Here is a 21,145-nt window from a genome sequence, read left to right as displayed (position 1 = left end):
AAGTCAGGGACAATGGTCACAGTCAGTGTTTACTGCTATTATGATGTTTTAGTTTTATCTAGCATCCAGCGGAGAATGGACAAATTGGGTGCATACGGGAAGCGGACCGTCTTGGACATTGATTTTTGAAGGACTGTTAGATAAATGCTGACATCACAGATTGATGTCTCTTTAAAACAGTGCCTAGTGCAGAACCATTGGGGAAATAAAAAAATATTGACTTAACATGTTTGTGCAGAGGGCCCACTGGAGAATTCCTCTGCATTAATGGGATCCATCAATTTAGGTGTTCTTTAATTATTCTAATTCTACACTTCACAGCTGGAAACAGGTTTTGTCAGCTCATCCGTTCCTTGTACCCAGGTATTCGGCACTTTCTTCAGAGAGGAGGTAACACTGGGTGAAGACACTTTCATCTATTTTTCATCATCGCATCTTGACCTCTTGTTCAGTAATTAAAATTTTTGATTATAGACTAATTTCCCTGTGCAGCGTGGTGGTGAAATTGAACAGGGACTCAGTTAATGGACCAACTCAGAGGCCAAGAAGCTATTTGGCTGTTTATTTTGCCGGCATGTATTTCACTAAAGTTGATGGTTTTGTTCATGTTTAACCCCTCACCTTGGTACCATCAATAGACTGAAGACATCATTTGTATCTGCAAGTGTTTGTTTAATTAAGACCTCCTAAAAATCTTTGCTATTGATTCATTCCATTATCTTATTGATTAACTGCACAGGATCATGTACTTGCTCTTTAGTGGAAGGCAACAGTTTCAGCCAGCTGTCATTATCCACAGATGTGAACAGTAAGCAATGTTCAGCATCCATGTCTGCCAAAGTGTCTTGTGTTTTAATGAAGTACTGGCTGCAGTTCTCTGTATTACATGAGAAAAGCCAGTTGTCTCCGGCTGGTGGTGTGACCAAGCATAAAGGTTTTCTTCCAGTTATTCATAAAGCAGCTGCTTACTAGGGAACGTTAGAAAGTTGTGCTTTGCATTTGTATGTTAAAATCTAGAAGTTTCAAGTCGGAGCAGCAATTTATTGCAGATGACCTGGATATTTAATTTCCACACTATTGTGTTTTATTTTTCCATATTGAAGAATTATGCAGAGCATAATATTTGTAACTTGATTTTCCATGTTTGTATCTTGCATTCTCACCTTTATGAGACTGCTGCATAAACTAGAATTAATATAGCTGTATACCTGACAAAAGCTGTACATTATTTAGTTCTTTTAAGCTGGCAGGAAATGAATCCAGTCAGCAGCATTTGGACCACTGTGAAGATGGGCTCTCCAGTTCACATTTGCAAGGCTGAATGGACTTCACTTCTGCTTGTCAGCTTTTGTTTTTCATAGGACGAAAGCCCTTTTTCACAACATGATGATGCAGTGACAATGCTTTGTTTTGCTGTTTAGGTTCAATGATGGAATCAGGAATCTTACTCCTCGGACCAATGGAGGCTGTCTGCCTTGCAGAAGGATTGAGACTACACAATCACATTGTACCCATTTGCTGGCCCACCCATAGTGAATTTGACACTGGTTTTAGAACAAGCTGCTCATGCATTCTCTCAGATTCTTTGGGGCAGGCACAAGAAAGAAGCAGGAGGTGGGGTCAGGCAATAAAATTGTGGGTGGAGGAAGAAAGAGGAGAGTTTGGTAAAATGTAGGTAAGAAACATAACCCTGCAATTTCTCCTTCTGCTCTGATATTTGAGTGACAATCCAGATTGGTCCAATATATGCATTCCTTATTGGAGTATTTCATAGGAAATAAGGCATGTATTCTTTACTTTCACATGCGGTGCTTCACTGAGATTTCCAGTACACTGTACATAATGTGGGTGGTCTCTTAGTAAGTGCCAGTGGGTACTTTGTTGCCATTGTGAAGGGGAGGTCTGAGAAACTCCCGATGAGACAAAAACACAATTTTCTTCTTCCCAGTTGTATTTAAAATGAAAACTTCACCAGCTGAACTGTGAGTAAAAGCTCAATCCAGACTTCAGTGTTTAGTTAAGTTTGTATTTCTGCTGGCATGCGTTGTTAATTTCAGCCAAACCCTCATCTTCACCTTGGCAGAGAAATTTTGTTGGGTTCTCTACATCCTGTTAAATGAGTTAGTACCAAAACAATATCCAAAGGACAAATGACTGCTTTCAGAATACTTCTCAGGCTTTTTGATGACAGCTCTAAGTACTGATTCAGTCTTTGTGGTGCTTTAACGTGGTAATTTTGAGTTCCTCAGGTTATTTGTATCTACACAAATGCCAAAGTTATGTCATAAAGAGAAAAACACCTGTATAGAGCTTCTTAGAATATGTTCCTAAATCCAGCTGCTGGAGAATGTTACACAATGATTTTGTTTTCTGCAAGATAAAATTATGCTGCTATACTTAACATTTTTCTTTTACAGTTTAGGAAGTGCTTTGATCATTTGTTGATAAATGTGTAATTTTACTAATACATGCACATGCATCCGATGAAGTGAGCTGTAGCTCACGAAAGCTTATGCTCATATAAATTGGTTAGTCTCTAAAGTGCCACAAGTACTCCTTTTCTTTTTGCGAATACAGACTAACACGGCTGTTACTCTGATACAATACAAGGTAAGATTTTGAGCTACGTTGTGGAATTGTGTAAGAGGGGGTGTGGAGGGACTGCTTTGCTGCTGGAATCCCCATCTAGTGAATTCTTTCTGTCTAATAGGAGTCTAACTGTCTATAATATTTGAGCATCTCCCATGTGTTTAGAAAAAGAAATAATCTCTCCTTCCCAGGAGAAATAGCTTGATTGGTTGGATTGTGTTTTGTTTATTCTAGTGGGTGTGTTGTGTGTCAGTGAAGAAAGCTGATGGACCACTATATCAAAGAGCTGGATTTTGCAGTTAGTTATTTCAGTGGGTAGTTCCACGGTCATTCTTATCTCTTGAGGAGGTCAGTCTCATAGTCTAGGTCCAGTTCCTGTAAAAGTTCTGCCTCCTGCACTCACAAGCCTCCTCCTGTTAGTTGAGTTTCTTTGCTCCTCATTCTGTATCTGGCTAGCTTGGTTGTCTACCCTCACCTTGAGCCTTCTCTCAGGATTAGCGGATAGAGCAGTACTGCACTGTAAAAAGATTTTGGCCGGCACCTGAACAGTGGCTGGAATGGTGGGAGGAAAGCTCCTTGTGCTCCTTCTCACTTGTTCACTCACATAGGGTATGGCTGCACTGAGTAATAAGTGCTTATATAAGTTGGGAAGAGAGATATATTTAAAGAATGGTGTTGGAAATCAAGAAGTCCCAACTCCAGATCCTGGTTTGGATGTGGACTTCCTCTGTGGCCTTGAATGAGTCATTTAATCTCCCTGGGAATCAGTTTCCACACCTGTAAGATGTGGACAATGATCATGATGATGAAATAAAAATAAGGTTGAGTGAAGATGAGAGCTGGGCAGGAAATGGTTTTCCTGTCCTGGGGAAAAAATTGAGATTTTGAAAAAAAAATTCCATCTGAAGTCAGGCCAAAAAGTTAAAATCTCAAAAATTTTCACAAACTAACAATCCAAACAAAATTTCAGTTCAGGTCCATCAAAACGTTTTGTTTCAATAATTTAGAAAATTTGGTTTGATTTTGACCTTTTTACATTTTATATTTGTAATATAATTAACTTAAATTTTTAAACAAAAGGTTGTTTCAGATAGAAAAAAACTTTTTTGTTTGTTCTGAAAATGTCAAAATGGGACCTTTCAAAATTTCAAGAAAAAAATTCTCAGTTTTTTTTCAATGGGAGAAATTAGTCACAATGTACCCTTTCCTACAAATAGTTTGTTTTGATGAATCAGCATTATCCCACAAAAAGAAGTTTTTGTTGAAAAATTCCCAACCAGCTTTGGTGAAGAATATTATTTATAATGGACCAAATCCTCCTCTCCCTATTGACGTGAATAGTCAAAAGGAATGCTTCTAAGCATGAAACAAATAGCATCTGATACAGTGTAGGTAAAGTGCTTTGAATGTAGAAGAATGCTGTGCACATTCTAAGTACTGTTGTTCTTGTTTCACAGCACTAAGAACTGTTAATTGTCTAAAATTAAAAACAAACTATGAAAAAAATCCTGCCAGTGTCAGTCCTAAAGAGTTAACTTTCTCCAACCACTACCAGCATTTTATTACAATTGTCAAAAAAAGAACCCAACTCAGTGTTATTGTTTTGATTATTGAGATTCAGCCACAGATCAACTGAGCAATTAAAATCTCTAAATAAAATTCCCTGAATTGTCAAACAAAGGATGAGTTCCCAATGGGAAGGGTTTATTTTTAAAGTTGAAATTTCTCTTTGTAACATCTCTGCCAGTAGATGGTTTTGTTAATTGGAATATACAGAAATATTTTACCGGTTTAACAATGCATGACATCCTACTAAGATTGTGATGACAAGCTTTTCCTTTTATGCAAGGTGAAGTTACTGCATTCATATAATAAATATGTGGGCTCAGTTACAAATAGATTTTTAGAAGGAATTAAATAATACATTTATTGTTGAAACTCAACAAAAGTGTCTGAAATATTTAGAAGTCTGAATAGAAAGAAAATAACTCACCTTGTTATTTCTAGAACTGATTAAAAAAAATTCAGAATTTGAAGAAAGTATAAAGGAACCCTGATTTACATATTAATAATAGTTTTCTCTAAAATCTGACCTCTGAACTTTTGGGGATAATTGACCCTGATAATGCTTCCTATATATTATCTCACCCTTGAATAACTTTACTCACACAGTACTCCCATTTACTTTGCTCAAAGACTGCAGAATAGCGTGCTATAATATATTTAAGAAGACTATCTAGAACAGGGCATGTAAAAATGGGACACTGAGAACTTAAATTTGACCCATAATTTAAATTTGAAAACAAAAAAACAACAAAAAAAAAACCCTGTGAAACTAATTGAAGAATTTCCATTAAAAAATCCAATAAAAACAGATAAAATAGAATAAAAATTCATAGCAACATTAACAATGGTTTCTCTGAAATGGAAATTGAATCAACAATAAGTTGCCAAAACAGTTTTTTGTGCTCAAAGGAAGCTATTGGGTCAGAATGTACAGGAACATTAATTGCACTGTTGAACATTTGATAGTAGACAGTATTTGTATTTGTAATAGAGCATTTTGAGTATTTAATAGACGATTTGCAATCTTGATGTTTTTAACTGTGCAGTGTATTTATGTATTTAGAGATGTCCTGTGAAATTCAGTGCAATAGCCTCTACTCATCTGATTGAGTGATTACATGAATCCCACTGCAAATTTGGCATTGTAGTAATAATATCTTAATGAACCAAGTTCATAGTGTTAGACTTCACTAATGCTTCTAAATTAGAGCCAGTTAACGTTTTCCAAGTGCTGTAATTCAGAGGCAAAGCTGATATTCCATCCTTTAAGTCCCCTTGGTATTTTAACTCACAAGATCCACAAGATCTGGGAGTTCAGATATTATGGTAATTGGTAGAGTGTGGAAATCGAGATAGTTAATCAGCATTAGCAACCCCAAGTGTTAAAAAAAAGTATGAGTTGAGCCTCAAAAAAATCATAATCAGATGGACTTTAAAATCATGAGATTAAAAAAAATAATAAATGTTAAATTCTTTTTACTTGCTGCCTTGTTTCTGCACTTTTAGGGTGCAATCTGGTCACATTTTCAAGCATTTATCTACAATTTATAAGGGCTACAAACTTACTTATAAGGGCTACAAAGTGGGGTGAGGGACTCTCTGTGGAGGTTGGCTCATAAAGATTTTTCCTTATTTGTTCTGTCGAGGGAGGTTGCCCCACAGCAGAGCACACTTTCAAATCTTGCAGGATCCCTATAAGCTGTAGGAGGCCAAGACCATCAGTGAGAAGACCCTATGCTGCTGCAAAGGTTCTGTGCCCCTGGTATCAGCCACCCCTGCAGCATGAGTTCTTTAGAGCCTTATGGCCAGGACTATCCCAGCTGTCTTTAAAGGAGGATCCTCACCCTGGAGGGCCCAGTGGAACATTAATACAGCCTCTGTACTTAACAACTTTCTTTGGAGAACTCAATTCTCCTGCCCTGCCCAACTACAGATCCCTGGAGCCACAGTGGTCCTTTCTGGGGCCCAGGGGAAGAGTGAGGCAGCCAATTTTCATCTCCCTTTCACAAGGGAATACTCACTGTACTACGGCTGAAGCACAGTGAATTATTTCCTTACTCCTCTATCCCCATCCTTTGTCCGGTTGGTTTCTCTAATCTAGCCCCTGAATTTCACTGTGAGATGTTATGGTTCAACAGAATCTCATTGGACCAAAAAAAAGCTGCAAGCAGCATGGAAATGTACGTTAACATCTACTCTTGGGACTTGGCTTAAACCAAAGAATACTACTAGCTGTGTTTTTTCCCCAGCAATTATTCCAACTCAGTAGAGAAAAACAGCTGGCATCTTACCTGGCAACGTAACGATGTCTGAATCGCCATTGTTGCCTGGTCAGTAATTGTTTAAACAATGAAATTTATTGTTAATGTTGTCTTATGGTGAATATACTTAAACAAAGCTCCTGGGGAAAAGGAACTGATTTATGTGCAGTTTGGCCTGCAGTACTTGCGTCATCACTTTGGTCCTGGAAGAATATTCTTTGACTTATGTATTGCTTGCTTAATAGTCCACAAAAGTCAACATCCCTTTGGAAGAACAACTTGGAAGAACAACTTCACAAGTTCCAAGAGATTCTGTTAAGGCAGGATGTTGTAAGAGACCCATAACTGAAGCAAAAATGCATGATTCCTAATTATAGTGTTAATAGTTCGGAAACGTTAAGCCACTATGTCCTAGTTTATATCAATAAAGGTTTGGTTTCTCCTCTTCCTCCTCCACCCCAGTCCTGCTTTGGGAAGTTGGACGCAAGTCAACATTTTTATTTGCAATATAAGAATGTTCCTATTGTCCATTATTATGTAAGTACTATATTCTGAGTAGCTCCCAGCATGGTCGGAGGTGAACAATCTGCTTTCAAAATATCCATAACCATGCTATTTTTACATAAATAGAGGTGCATTGTCATTAATCAAAAACTTTCCTGCCTGTTTCTCTTTTTACAATATTCTGTCAGAGCTTAGTGTAGAAATTACATCAAATGTCTGACTTACTTTGCACAAAGGGTATAGAAAGGGTGCTCGGTGATGGCTGAGGGAACACTATGGGTATCCCCAGTACATAGCACGACAGAGGCAGTGCCGTCATTTGACCCAGCCCTAAACAGTGACTCACTCCTAGGACAATCTTTTTTTTTCTGCAGTGTTTGATCCTATGGGCCTCTATTAGAAAGACAGGCACTGTGCAAACTCCCACTTCATACAGACAGTATGTCACACAAATGCAGCGGGCCTGATTCTTCACTGTGTGACTCCACTTTTATGTGGGTGAAATTCCATTGAAGTCAATGACTGCACCGCATCTGAAGCAGGGGCGGGGAGGGGAGGGCGGACGTTGTCCTGGCTTGCCGGAGGAGGGGTAGCAGTGCTTTATTGGCAGAGGGAGGAAGGCAGTCAGAAGCTGCTGCAAAAAGGTGGGTGGGGGTCAGCATGGTAAAGTAAGTGCAGAGGCTTTAAAAGGGTCAAGCCCTGGCATAAGAAGTCCTTTCTCCATGCAGCAGGCAAGGCAGCACCCACCCTCCCTCACCTCAAGGTCGTGAATGTTAGGACTTGCTGTGGGTATTGTGCTAGTTGCTCCATTATAGGTGGGCTGGGAAGTAATTTTTTTCTCACTACCATATTAGCTTAAGTGGACTGGGTTGTGTTGTTGTTATTGCTATTTTGCTTGGTTTGTGTGTTGTTGTTTTTTTTGCCTTTCCCCCATCGGGTTTTCAGGGAGGGCTGATTATGGTGGGGAAAACAAGGGCTTAGGCTATATGTTGCAACTCATTATGTAAATGTGGGGCGGATGTCCAGTGCAGATACTCTACAGGGAAGGCATCTAGCGGCCAGATAAATGGCCTGGTGAAGGACTTAAAAAGGAGGTGCTGGTTAAAGGAACGGAACGGGTGGAGTTCTTCTTACAGTCAGTGATATATCCAGCTGATTTGTAGAATAACACTGTAATATGCCATCCATCCACACAGAGTGGCAGATAACCAAATATCTTCAATTGAATATTACTAGGTCATATTACTATGATTTCATTTTACTTCAGGAAAATTAGACATGAAATAAGTTATGCATATTCTTTCCCATTTTCCTTGTGATGAACTGTTTTTGTTGATTCATAGTAGCTCTGGTAATTTACTAGGCCTTTCCAGACAGAGACGAAGTCATGATCCTTGCTCCATATGCAGTTATGGGCCAGGATCCTGCAAAGCGCTGAGAGTCTAGGCCCGATGACGCAAATCACATGAGCATGGTTTAATTTTGAGAGCATGAGTAATCCCGCTGAAGAGAACACGCTTGAAATTGCTTATGTGTTTTGCTGGACCTGGGTCAGAGGACTCAAACACTTTGCAGTATTGAGCCTGTATGGCTTGTAAATTGTGCAGCTGACACAAACATATTCAAGTATGATAAAGTTTAACTTTTCTAATCTCACTTTAACTTTAAACGTATATCTGTTGAGTTGTCCACCAAAAATGTTTTGTGTTTGTCATATACTTACTGCATTTTTGAGGAGGGATACTGGGTTTTTAACAAATATTAGCATTCCAAAATGTTTGTCTTTTTAATTTGTAGTGACATGGTAATTTCTATAGCTATGGACTAGATTTTTATTATGTGTTATTTAATAACTGTTGTTTCATCAACAGTTAATTAAATCTACTATCTAAATTGAACAGAAAATTACAGTGGGTTAAAGACCATAAAAGACTGTTGCAGATAAGACTTATTGGTCGTAAGAATTTGAGATCAAATCTACAAGCAGTATCCTGCTCATATTTCTCTTTTAGGCTGCTGTATTCTAGCTCTTTGAAAGTGGCTTATTATTTCCTACCCATTTATTACAGTGTCCTGTTTGCTGCCAACATGCCCACTGTTTAAAGTTACTTTCATTAATTAACTGTAAATTAATTTCTTTGCAAGCAGAATCTCTGATCTCATTATGTTGTCCTTAAAGCTGAACACTTCAGTTTTTCTGTTCTACTTCGATGGCACAATAAAAAGAAAATTCTTTAACTTAAAGAGCTATGTCTCCGGGGAGTTAATTTGATAGTCTTTGAAAGAGTGATAGTTTGGGCAATCATAAAATAATACTCACACTTTTTTTTAGAAGAGAGTAAATTCAGTGGCTGATACAGCTATGGACTGTGGAACATGTCCTTAAAATAACCTGTGTCCCATTGATTACTTCACAATGCTACATGGAAGAATTCTTCTCTCAGGCTGCCTAGCCTCGTTGCTAAACACACAATCAAGTCACTGATAAGTTTGACAAAAATATTTCACCTGCTCTGCATCAGCCTGGATTCTTTTTTGTATGGGATGTGTGCCTATTTTAGGGAACAGCTTCTACATTTGTTATGACTGTCCTTGTTGTGTTACGTTGTGATTCTTTAGAGAAGCTACAAGTTTAAAAGTTTACTTGCTGATCCATGACTCCGGTATACTAACTAGAGTTGTGCTGAGGGATGTTTCTTTGCAGAATAGATTGATCTAGTCATTTTTCTGATGATAGATGCCCATTACCACTACATAGGAACAATGGTCAAATTTGATATGTTGCATATACTATGAATTTAATGTTTTTTCCCCATTGCACTTCATCTCCCTAATGCTATCTGAGATATTTTGAGACATATGCAGCCCTGTCTTTCTGTCTTTTAGAGTTAACTTCAACTTGAGCAATAAAATCTGGGTGCTTTTTAGAGCATTAAATCCGGCGAGTTGAAATTTGTCAGGATGTCTTTGAGGACTACAAGGTGTATGTCAGCTAGTGGGAAAGTTACTCCACAGGTAACTCAAATCTCTGTGAGCAAGCCTAGTACATGAAGAAGCCATTTGTATCCCTCTGAGTCCTGTAACGTTGAGCGCGCTGCTGAGATTTACACAAGGCTGATCTATGCAGCTGATGAGATGGCTGCAGCAGGGTAGCAACAGTCTGACCTGAATCATAGTTTCTTATGCCTCAAAGATCATGGCCATGGCTCTAAATTTTTTTCCTCCCTGGGTTACAGTTTACTACAAAGGGTGCATTTTATTCAACAAGGCAGTTGGAAATCAGTTAGGTGGAAGAGCTCAGGAAGGAAAACCAGGTGGCAGTAGAAGCAACGGGTCAAAGGTAATATATTGGTAAAGGTCCTCAGTATCTGGTTTTGTATCTTACTTATGGCTAGTTTCAGTGCTTTTAGACAGAAGTATTGTCAATGGTATTGATTAGTTGATCTGATAATCCAGCAGACTCCTTAATGTGTTAAATTTCCTTCTCTCACATGGCTATAAGTGTGGAAGAAGTGTGTGTGACTGCAGAAGCAACTCTCAGTGGACACCGCAAAAGTATGACTGCCTGTGATCAAATTGTGCCAGGCATGCCAATGCCAATTAGCCATTTGCCAGTCTCTCTTAACCCTTTTCAGTAATTCATTGGCATCTGCATTTCATATAAACCTTTTTAGTCCACCCTAGGTTTTTAGGATTTAACATTTATGCATTTCTTGGAATGGGTCATGCATGTGTATTTTTTTAAATGAATTGTATATGGAATAAAATTTCACCACATCCACTGTGTATCCATGGTATCCCTGAAAACATTAAGTTCAGCTTATAGTTATTTTCAAAAGCATGTGACAAAATGCAGAGTCCTGGCAATAGTAAAGCTTTTAAATAATTACTTCCTCTAGATTTAAAAAAAAACAGAAAGTATAAATGTCATATTTGTTGTACAAATATTGCTAATGTATAATAAACTTCTAAAACTTTATTATTGTTATATAAAACGATAACCTCTGTGAAAGTATTGTTAGCAGAGAATGCCACATATGCGCCTACATATTGCCACACATGTTGCCTTGCCTGCTTTTCTAAGGCTCTCACAATAACTACACTGAGTTTGAGGGCAATGGCAAAATAGGCCCCATGTTCACCTGCATGTCTACATAGATAAATAAGTCTGGATCCACAGGAGTAGGGAATTTTGATTCAGCATTTTCCCACCCAGCGGAAATCCCTTCATGGGACCTTTGCCCTGTTCCCGTCCCCATTCTCCTTTCCCCCATGGATGAATTCCTAGGAAGCACTGTGAGTTAAAACTGGTGAGGTTTCTTATCCTTTAGGCAGGCTACTATTTCCTGGGAGAGAATTGGGCTCTGTCAGTTCCCTGCTGCTTTGCATAGGGTGTCTCATCAGTGGTTGTAATATAACGTAACTCATACTGCAGAAAGTATTATTGAATTTTAAATCCATTTTATTTTGCACTCTAGCACAAATAGTAGCATATGCCTGGAAGCAGTACTCACGTGACTTGTCCCACTTAAGTCAGTTATAACCTGTATACATGCATAAACATAAATCCCTAACAGGTCAGTGTGTAGAAATAGAGGCTCAAATGAAATGTTTTCTTCATGCATAGAGAGGAAACCCTGGAATCACCAAGACAACTTGCATAATCAATATGTGTTTGTATAAGGTCTGCAAGATAGGGCCCAGTTAAGCCCTTTTTGAAAAAACACATTTAGCCAGGCTGACAACATATGCACCAAGTTTTAAGATCACTTCAGATTAAAAAAAACACAGTTGTAACATAAATTGCCTGAAGAGCAAATTCAGCCCTTATGACACAGTTACATACATTTCACACTTGACTGAACCTTTCTGTTTGGGGGAAGGGGAAAGCATGTTACACTCTGAGACTGCTGAAATGAAGGGCCTGGTCCTGTAGACCTTACTCTGTGGCTGCATCTGAACTGGCAAATTTCATTGGTGTTTCTTCACCAGCAGTAGTAATGGTAGAAACTGTACTGTAGACCAGATCCAGATGTCACCGCTGTATTGTCTAACCCTTCAAGATATACAGCATCGTATCCTGTCAAGACAACAACTTCCCAGTTGTTATAACTGGTGGAACTGCAGTACTGGCAAATCATGGGGCCTGTAGTCACAGCTTGTAAGGGTCCAAATATCAATTCAATGATATTAAAGTCATTACAGCAACACATGGGTTAATGGCTATATCCATCCCTCAGCAAACGCCCAATTAAGAGCTAGATTAGTAGAGATGAAAAATTTATTGCAAAACTGCTGCAGTATTATAGAAAACAAAATGATTTCATTGAGTAGTAGTTCTGTTGCCTTAATCCTAATGATAAACTCTGTTACACTAATAATAGAAGAAAAACTAATTGCCGTGAGGACAGGACAAGTCTTTTTTAATCCTCGTTGTCATCTCAACTAAATCCAAACCCATTTGTATTAACCTTTGCTGACAGAGTCACATGATGGACATAATTTCTTGTAATTTACCAGCAGTAGATCTAACCTTTCTTCATCAAATATTCATAAAGGCGGGATTCTCAATGATTTTCTGTCTTTTTCATATTTACATCTTGTTGTCTTCTTCCTTTTTACTGCAATTTGAACACAGTTGAAGTCAGATGGAATTAAAGTTAAAGTGCTTTAGCAGCTAAGGTACCCAAAAGCAAAGAATAACTCATTAAAATTCCTTACCAGTACAGATCATGCTATATACTGATGTGTCAGCGCTATACAGACCAGATGTCCCTCCTTCCACCGGAGAAAAATGAACTCTAGAGTTAAGTGCTATGAATTCTTGTCACTAGTATAAAATTGTTTATATATAAACAATAACAGAGCAAGGTGTACAGTTTTATTGGATTCCTGCATATCTTCTGTGAATTTGAGGAATGAAATGAAAGGCTGTAGGCCTGATTCTCCACTTGCTTTAGATAGGTGTAAATCAGGAGTAACTACAGGGAAGCCAGTAAAGTTATTCCAGTGTAAAACTGGTGTCAGAGAATGGATAATCAGGCCTTATGTCTTTAACCATCCAAGAAGTGTGGCTATCCAGTGTAACCACACTCTCCAATGTATCTCATGGCTTTGACAACGCTTTAAAAATATATTTTAAAAAAGGAAATTTGATACATTTTCCATAACAAATGTAAGTATAACGCCAAATATTAAACAGCATTTAATAGTTTTAAGAAGTATTTTAACATGAAAATGATTACTCTGTAAAACACTGTATAGACTGAGGGCTTGTCTATGGTATGGGTGCTATCACGGCACAGCAGCACTGTAACTGTAGTGCTGTAGCAAAGACGCTTCCTACAGCAACGGAAGCAGTTTTTCCATTGCGCTAGGTAATCCACCACTCTGAGCAGTGGAGCTAGGTCAATGGATGCATTCTTCTGTTAACCTTGATGCATCTACACTAAGGGGAGATAGGTTGGCATAGCTATGGTGCTCAGGGTGTGAAGTGTAGATCAGGGCTGAGTTGTTAGAACCTCACTTAAAAATATCAACTGTGGCTGTCATTCATTCATTTAATCCAATGAGATGCTGAGAGACCTCAGCTCCTGTTTATATCCGTGAGAATGAAGTGCTCAGCACCTTGCAGAATCTGGTCTCTAAAGAACTGAGGATTCCATCAAGTTCCTAAGCAGTGTGATGCTTTCACTAAAAATAACATCTAAAAACTAGTGGCCCTCGCAACCTATTACTCCCTCTTATATCATGCGATTTAGGGTGGGCAAAATTGACTGTGCATCCTGGGCAGGTATGCCAATTTCCTGCACATTGAGTCGGCAACCTGGGAGTGGTAGACTGAGTTCCCACACTCCTAAGTAATTTGCATGTTTGAAAAGGTATAAATGACAGTGCAACCCATGTTAGGAATTTTAAATGAATTATTTCTAGTTAGTTTAGCATCTCTACTATATTGGATTCACTGAGCTTTGAGGAGGTACTATATGCGTCATCTTTTGTTCCTAAAAATATCTCCTAAATGACGAGCCAATCAGTCAATGAATAAAAACTCACAGCTGATTTTTTACACCCAAGGGATCTGTAGAGATTAAAATGCAACTTTGGCATTTCAAAGTTCATACTTCAATCCCCGTGACAGCTGTGAGTAGGTCAGATGTTCTAGGGCAGGGGTGTCCAATACGTTCGCCACTAGCCACATGTGGCTAATAGGCTATTGAATTGTGGCTAATGCGGTTTTTTTATAATGTGGTTTTTTTATAATGTGGCTTAATGTGGCTTTTTATAATGTGGCTAATAAGAAAAATTCAAAACCACAAGTGTGGCTAGCAGTGTGGCTAGCATTGAATTTCTATTGGACATCGCTGTTCTAGGAGATAAAGCACTGGAATGGGACTTTTTTCTTACGTGTTTGCCCTTACTGCCTCCTCTTGCTCCCATTTCCGCTGCAGCCTGTACTAGTGGGGTTCGATGATGATTTGTCAGTAGGTGGTCTGTTATTTCCCCAATAGCATAGAAAGGAAGGTTAGTGGAAAGGGGAGGAAGAATGGTCCAGAAGATGGTACTGTGCTAGGAGTCAGAAGACCTGGTTCAGTTCTTGGCTTAGTCACTATCATCATGTGTGGCACTGGGCTAGTTATGTAATTTATCAGGGGAATGATGCTGCTCTGACTTACAGGGGTGTTGTGAGGATAAATTACATTAATTATTGTAAAGTGTTCAGATACTACAGTGACGAGGGCCATTTAAAATACCTAGGTAAATAACACTGTTGCACTAGAAGCAGATCGACTTGCAGATAAATCATGTAAATCCAGAAAAATCAATCTGTACTGGACCATCCAATGTTTCATTGGAAGATATCTTTTTGACATCTAAAATCTTGAATCTGGGTTTGATGCATCTGAAGGAATCTTTAAACATTTCTCAATTGAAAATAAGTGACAGGTGATAGAAAAAATGCATGATCACGTTGTCTTACAAACATAGTAACAAATTATTAAAGTAATCATGGGTGTTCTCATTAAAGACAATTGGTTATGTTACCTCAGTTCCATGTTGTACATATTTAGAGTAAAGATCAAAACACTGAATCATCATAGCCAGAAAATAAGTAAGGCACTTTTCCCTATCGAGATTAGTAATAGATATGGACTTCAAGACATTCAATAGGACAACTCACAGTGCATGAAGTTAAGCATATATATAAGTCTTTGAAGGATCAAAGTCTAATTACTAATTTGGATATGCAAAAGCAAAAATGGATCTAACTGTGTATCATTATCCAAATCCTTACCTAACTTTGGATAATGCTGACTTAAAAGCCTATGTAATTAGAACTATATTATACCCAGGGGCGGCCCTAGACTAGCTTCCAGCAACTGGCGCTCTAGGCGAAACATGCAATCGGCGCCCACACCCCCAAACCCCAAGGGCAGATCTAGGCTGAGGTTTTTGGTAAACTGGGAAACATTTTGCCCCTTTTTTCCTTTTAATGGTTTTAAGGATTTTTTTTTTAACAGAGGCTTAATTATTCGGTTTGTCCGTCCATCTGTCCAACTAACGTTTCTGAGGTCAGATAAAATAAACACAAGAAATTTTCAGAATAGATTTGTACACGACAGCTAGATTATATTTCAGTCCAATTTTAAATAAAAATGCATTAAAATGTTAATTATAATTTTTATTATTACAAATCCAGAATCATCCATTACGCTATCCTGCTTTAACGACCTTTTTTGACTTTATAACCCAACACCGGTTCTTTGGAAAGTAATCCCCTTCCTCATGGTTACCCGCTTGGAGTGTGATGTCATCACTTTCATAGTCTATTAAGCATTAACGCTGTTTCTTTTCTTTTATGGACCTTATTTATTACATGGGAACCAGTTATAACAAAGAAAAGTTCATAATTATACAGCCTGATAATAATACTAAGGTTTAATAATGCTTAAAGATACTCACATTTTGGATTTATAATGCTGAAAGATGTTATTCTTTATTCTTTGGCAACAAGAAACACAATTTTCCACAGTATTCACTCGATTCTTAACATCTACCTGCGACCTGTGTGTTAAAATGACCGTTTGACATGTATCAACTCGCGATATCGCCGCTCTACATAAATTTCCACCTATGTGACCTTGACGTATTTTCGAGTTCGGTGTCACTAGCATTGCAGCTCTTGCTGCTGGAGGATGTGTTTAATTGTGGCTGAGTTATTGCTGATCAAAATGCGGAGTGGGTCATCTTGACGCTATGTCGCAAATTGAAAAAAAAATCGCTAAAATATTATTTATTTTTGCAGTAAATAAAAGATTTGACATATTAATAAATTCACAGAAATGTAGAAAAATGAATTATAATTCATATTCCCTCTGTACGTGCACGGGAATTGAAATAATCTTCATTATTTTATTTGTATTTTTTCAGCTTTTTCTTTTTTTTTTTCATTTTATTTATTTTAAAATTGATTTTTCCCTCAAATTTGGCACCCCAATTAACTTGGCACCCCAGGCAACCACCGAGGTCACCTATATGGACGGGCCACCCCTGATTATACCATAAAATGCAATATTTATAACTAATGAATAGGACCTAATTCTTCTCTTAATTTAATCAATTTACTCCTGGTTTACACTAGTCTCAAAAAGGAGAAGTAAACCCAATATTCTTAGGTTAAATTTTAACTTTAATTATACTAATTCTTTTCTTACATTATTTGCTGTATTTGCCCACAAGATGACCAGAGATCTTTGTATTCCGATAAGATTGATAACTATTGTTATAATTCTACAAAAATTAAAAATGCCTTTTTTATTTTTCCCTCAGTATTTTCTTAATGATGTATTTTTTCTAGAATAATTAATAAAATGATTTTATAATAAATGGTTTGTAATACTTTACACTACCATAGCTTCTTTCAAAGGGCTTTACAAACTTCAAAGATCTGCACTAATTTTGGGTGTTTTGAGGTGTGGGTGCCCAAATGAGAGATCTCTCAGAGGTGCTGAGTGCCTGTAGCATGTTGGGTGTACAAAAAATGGAGGCAACCAAAATTAGCAGACACTTTTGAAAAGTTCAGCCTCATTAATTTTCCCTCTCAGCATCTCGCTAATGTAGGATTGTGCTTTCTGCTTTATAGATGGGGGAAATGAGAAGGTTCAGTGGGTCTGTTCACGGTCACACAGCAGGTCAGTGGTGGAGCCAGGAGTAGAAACCAAAGCTCCTGAATTTGCCACTGTGCTCGGACCACTGCACAATGCTGCCTTCTTTTATACTGCCAGTTTTAAAATGATAAATCGTTCAGTATAATGCACTTAATTGGCTGCATTATACATGTCGTGCACATTAAACATGTACTTAATGTGTACATGTTTATACCATTCTACTGAAAAGACTGTAGTATTTTGATAACATCACCAACATAAGATATAATTATTTAAAGGAAATGGTTATTGTCATAGCTTCTGTAAGGACTGACAAAATCTCTGTCGAGGGACTATGACAGATGCAAAAAACCAAACCCAATATTCAACAAATATTCAGAATAATTTAGATATAACAAATATAACGTGATAGCAAATATTTCTATGCTAAAAAAAAGTGTGGCTACTTTGTGGGGAGAATTTTCCTTCCCTACATAATATCTCTATTTATTTATTTATTTTATTATGAAATCTCCCCAAATGGCAGGTTAGTACAATATTATGTGTAGCTAGAGCAGTAAATGGTTGTCTAATTTTATGGAACTGATACTTTAAAAATCACAAAGGTATAAGATAATGTCACAGATCTTTCCCCATGTTTGATTTAAAAAAGTAAAATATCTGCATGTATGGGGGTGGGTTCCATGTACATTATAAAAGGTCAAACAAGAGGTGGATAACATGATTGATTGATTCAATTCAGAGTACACTAAGGGACCATGATCTCTGTATGTATTGAAAGCCTGTTTTTTTAGTTTGTGTATATTCCAAAGAGAAAGGTTAAATGTGTCTGACATTATGGTTACAAGTTATTTCCAAAATGTACTTTACCTACTAATGCCATATTCCTGTCCCTTGATTGTATAAATAAATGGAGCAATATGATCAAAAGTTCACAGTTCCAAAGTTTCATTCTCCATTAATTGTTGTGGGTCTTTATAGAACTTTGGATTTATAGAAATATTCATTTTTTTTAAAGAGGCATGTTTTAGTATACAAATTATGAGTCTGTTATCCTATAGATAACCTAATAATGAGCATTGCAGAGAAGCATTAATAGACCCTAAATATTTCAGTTAATTCCCAGGCACTTTCGCCTATAGAACTGTTCATCTAAAAAGTGTGAATGCCACCTTAGCAATCTGCTGAGAAACCTGGCTTTCCATCAGTCTCTTTGCAAGGGCAGAAGTTATTGCAGCTAATCAAGTTGGGTAAGCAGTGAGGCCAAATGGTTTCCCAGGTGACCTTGGTCCTTTAATACACTGCAAGGAGCTGATTCTCTCCATTAATAGTTTTGTTTGTGAGAGCTGAAAAGGTGACTTGTAATACAGCTCCTTTTTCCTGACTCCTCCATATTGACTTTTTGAACAGGCAGATGATGGCCTTTGATTCAGTATGACCTTCTTAGTTTTAGTGAAAAGAACGAGGAGTACTTGTGGCACCTTAGAGACTAACAAATTTATTTGGGCATAAGCTTTCGTGGGCTAAAACCCGCTTCATCAGATGCATGTACTGGAAAATACAGTAGGAAGATACATATTTATACAGAGAACATGAAAAAATGGGGGTTGCCATACCAACTCTAATGAGAGTAATCAATTAAGATGGGCTATTAGCAGCAGGAAAAAAAAACTTTACAAGGGATAATCAGGATGGCCCATTTCAAACAATTGACAAGAAGGTGTGAGTAACAGTAGGGGAAAAATTAGCATGGGGAAATAGCTTTTAGTTTGTGTAATGACCTATCCACTCCCAGTCTTAATTCAAGTCTAATTTAATGGTGGCCAGTTTGCAGATTAATTCCAATGCAGCAGTTTCTCCATTGAAGTCTGTTTTTGAAGTTTTTTTGTTGAAGAATTGCGACTTTTAGGTCTGTAATTGAGTGTCCAGGGCGGTTGAAGTGTTCTCCAACTGGTTTTGAATGTTATAATTCTTGACGTCTGATTTGTGTGCATTTATTCTTTTGTGTAGATACTGTCTGGTTTGGCCAATGTACATTGCAGAGGGGCATTGCTGGCACATGATGGCATATATCACATTGGTAGATGTGCAGGTGAACGAGCCCCTGATGTTGTAGCCGATGTGATTAGGTCCTATGATGGTGTCCCTTAAATAGATATGTGGACAGAGTTGGCCATGGGCTTTGTTGCATGGGTTCGTGTTTTTGGTGTGTGGTGTGTGGTTGCTGGTGAGTATTTGCTTCAGGTTGGGGGGCTGTCTGTAAGAGAGGACTGGCCTGTCTCCCAAGATCTGTGAGAGTGAGGGATCGTCCCTCAGGATAGGTTGTAGATCCTCGATGATGCACTGGAGAGGTTTTAGTTGGGGGCTGAAGGTGACGGCTAGTGGCATTCTGTTACTTTCTTTGTCAGGCCTGTCCTGTAGTAGGTGACTTCTGGGTAATCTTCTGGCTCTGTCAATCTGTTTCTTCACTTCAGCAGGTGGGTATTGTAGTTTTAAGAACTCTTGATAGAGATCTTGTAGGTGTTTGTTTGTGTCTGAGGGATTGGAGCAAATGCAGTTGTATCTTAGAGCTTGGCTGTAGACAATGGGTCGTGTGATGTGGTCTGGATGAGAGCTGGAGGCATGAACAGTGTAAATGAGAAGATAGGTACATTCCATACCTAAGCTTTCCCCGGAGAGCATCTTTGTAAACTTACATAGAAAATCAAGGGTAATTTTTATATATTTTATATTTTTTCTTTAACTTTATTATTGCTTGATTATCAGCTAAACTCTTCTGGCCTGATTCCCCTGACCTGTGAAGTCAGTTGAATTACTCCAGTGTGTAAGATGTATAAGAGAAAGAAGAATCTTGCCTGTATGTTCTGTTAATAGATCCAGAGTTGCAATTAGATATTCTCGACAGTCTGCAGTCAGCACTTTAGGGTCTTTCTCTCTACACTGTCATAGGGTTCAAATACCAAAATGCCTTTCCTGGGGCTTTCATGCTAGAAATCCTCTTCCATTCTGTTGGAATATCTATATCAGCTACCATGCACCATTTTGCACAGAGCTACATTGCAAAGCATTTTTAGCAGTTAGATAAATTCTGTGGTAAAGTTTTATGGAGTTTGGGCCAGGAGGGACCATTTGATCATCAAGTCTGGCCTCCTGTCTATCACTGGCCGTTACATTTTACCGGATACCCTTGTACTGAGCACGATACCTTATGTTTGATTGAAGCATAACTTCAGGAAAGGTATTCAGTCTTAATTTGTAGACAACAAAATATCAGCTCCTTTGGTAGTTTTTTCAAGTAGTTAAGCACCTTCTCTGTTTAAAAAAAAAATGTGCCTAATTTCTAATTTGAATTTGTCTGGCTACAACTTCCAGCCACTGTTTCTTATGTCAGGTTTCAGAGTAACAGCCGTGTTAGTCTGTATTTGCAAAAAGAAAAGGAGTACTTGTGGCACCTTAGAGAAAGCTTATGCTCAAATAAATTGGTTAGTCTCTAAGGTGCCACAAGTACTCCTTTTCTTTTTGTTTCTTATGTGTTTCTCTGCTAGAATAAAGAGCCCTTTCATACCTCGTGTTTTCTCCCCGTGAGGGCTGTCACGGGCTGTCTATTAGGGCTGTCTAGAGATTAAAACATTTAATCGTGATTAATTACGTTGTTAAACAATAATAGAATACCATTTATTTAAATATTTTTGGATGTTTTCTACATTTTCAAATATATTGATTTCAATTACAACACAGAATACAAAGTGTACAATGTTCACTTTATCTTTATTTTTTATTACAAATATTTGCACTGTAAAAAAACAAAAGCAATAGTATTTTTCAGTTCACCTAATACTAGTACTGTAGTGCAATCCCTTTATCATGAAAGTTGAACGTAGAAATTTAGAATTATGTACAAAAAATAACTACATTCAAAATAAAACTATGTAAAACTTTACAGCCTACAAGTCCACTCAGTCCTACTTCAGCCAATCGCTCAGACAAACAAGTTTGTTTACATTTACAGGAGATAATGCTGTCAGCTTCTTGTTTAGAATGTCATCTGAAAGTGCC

At 37.8% G+C, this 21,145-nt stretch overlaps 1 protein-coding gene across 7 annotated transcripts in view; it reads left to right on the top strand.

Annotated features, from left to right (window-relative positions):
- FTO (FTO alpha-ketoglutarate dependent dioxygenase) overlaps positions 1-21,145 on the top strand; it is a 330,710-nt gene that overhangs the window by 290,048 nt on the left and 19,517 nt on the right. The window contains exon 9 of one of the 7 annotated variants that reach the window (XM_077830851.1): positions 1,422-1,662. The exons of the other annotated variants lie outside the window; for them this stretch is intronic. Within the exon in view, the coding sequence (XP_077686977.1) occupies positions 1,422-1,533 (112 nt within the window). The 3' untranslated portion in view covers positions 1,534-1,662. Of the gene's footprint in view, positions 1-1,421; positions 1,663-21,145 lie in introns of those variants that run through there. 7 annotated transcript variants of the gene reach the window in all.

This window comes from Eretmochelys imbricata, chromosome 12, assembly GCF_965152235.1.
Source record: "Eretmochelys imbricata isolate rEreImb1 chromosome 12, rEreImb1.hap1, whole genome shotgun sequence".
NCBI classification, from domain to species: domain Eukaryota; kingdom Metazoa; phylum Chordata; order Testudines; family Cheloniidae; genus Eretmochelys; species Eretmochelys imbricata.
This window is presented reverse-complemented; position numbering and strand designations above follow the sequence as displayed.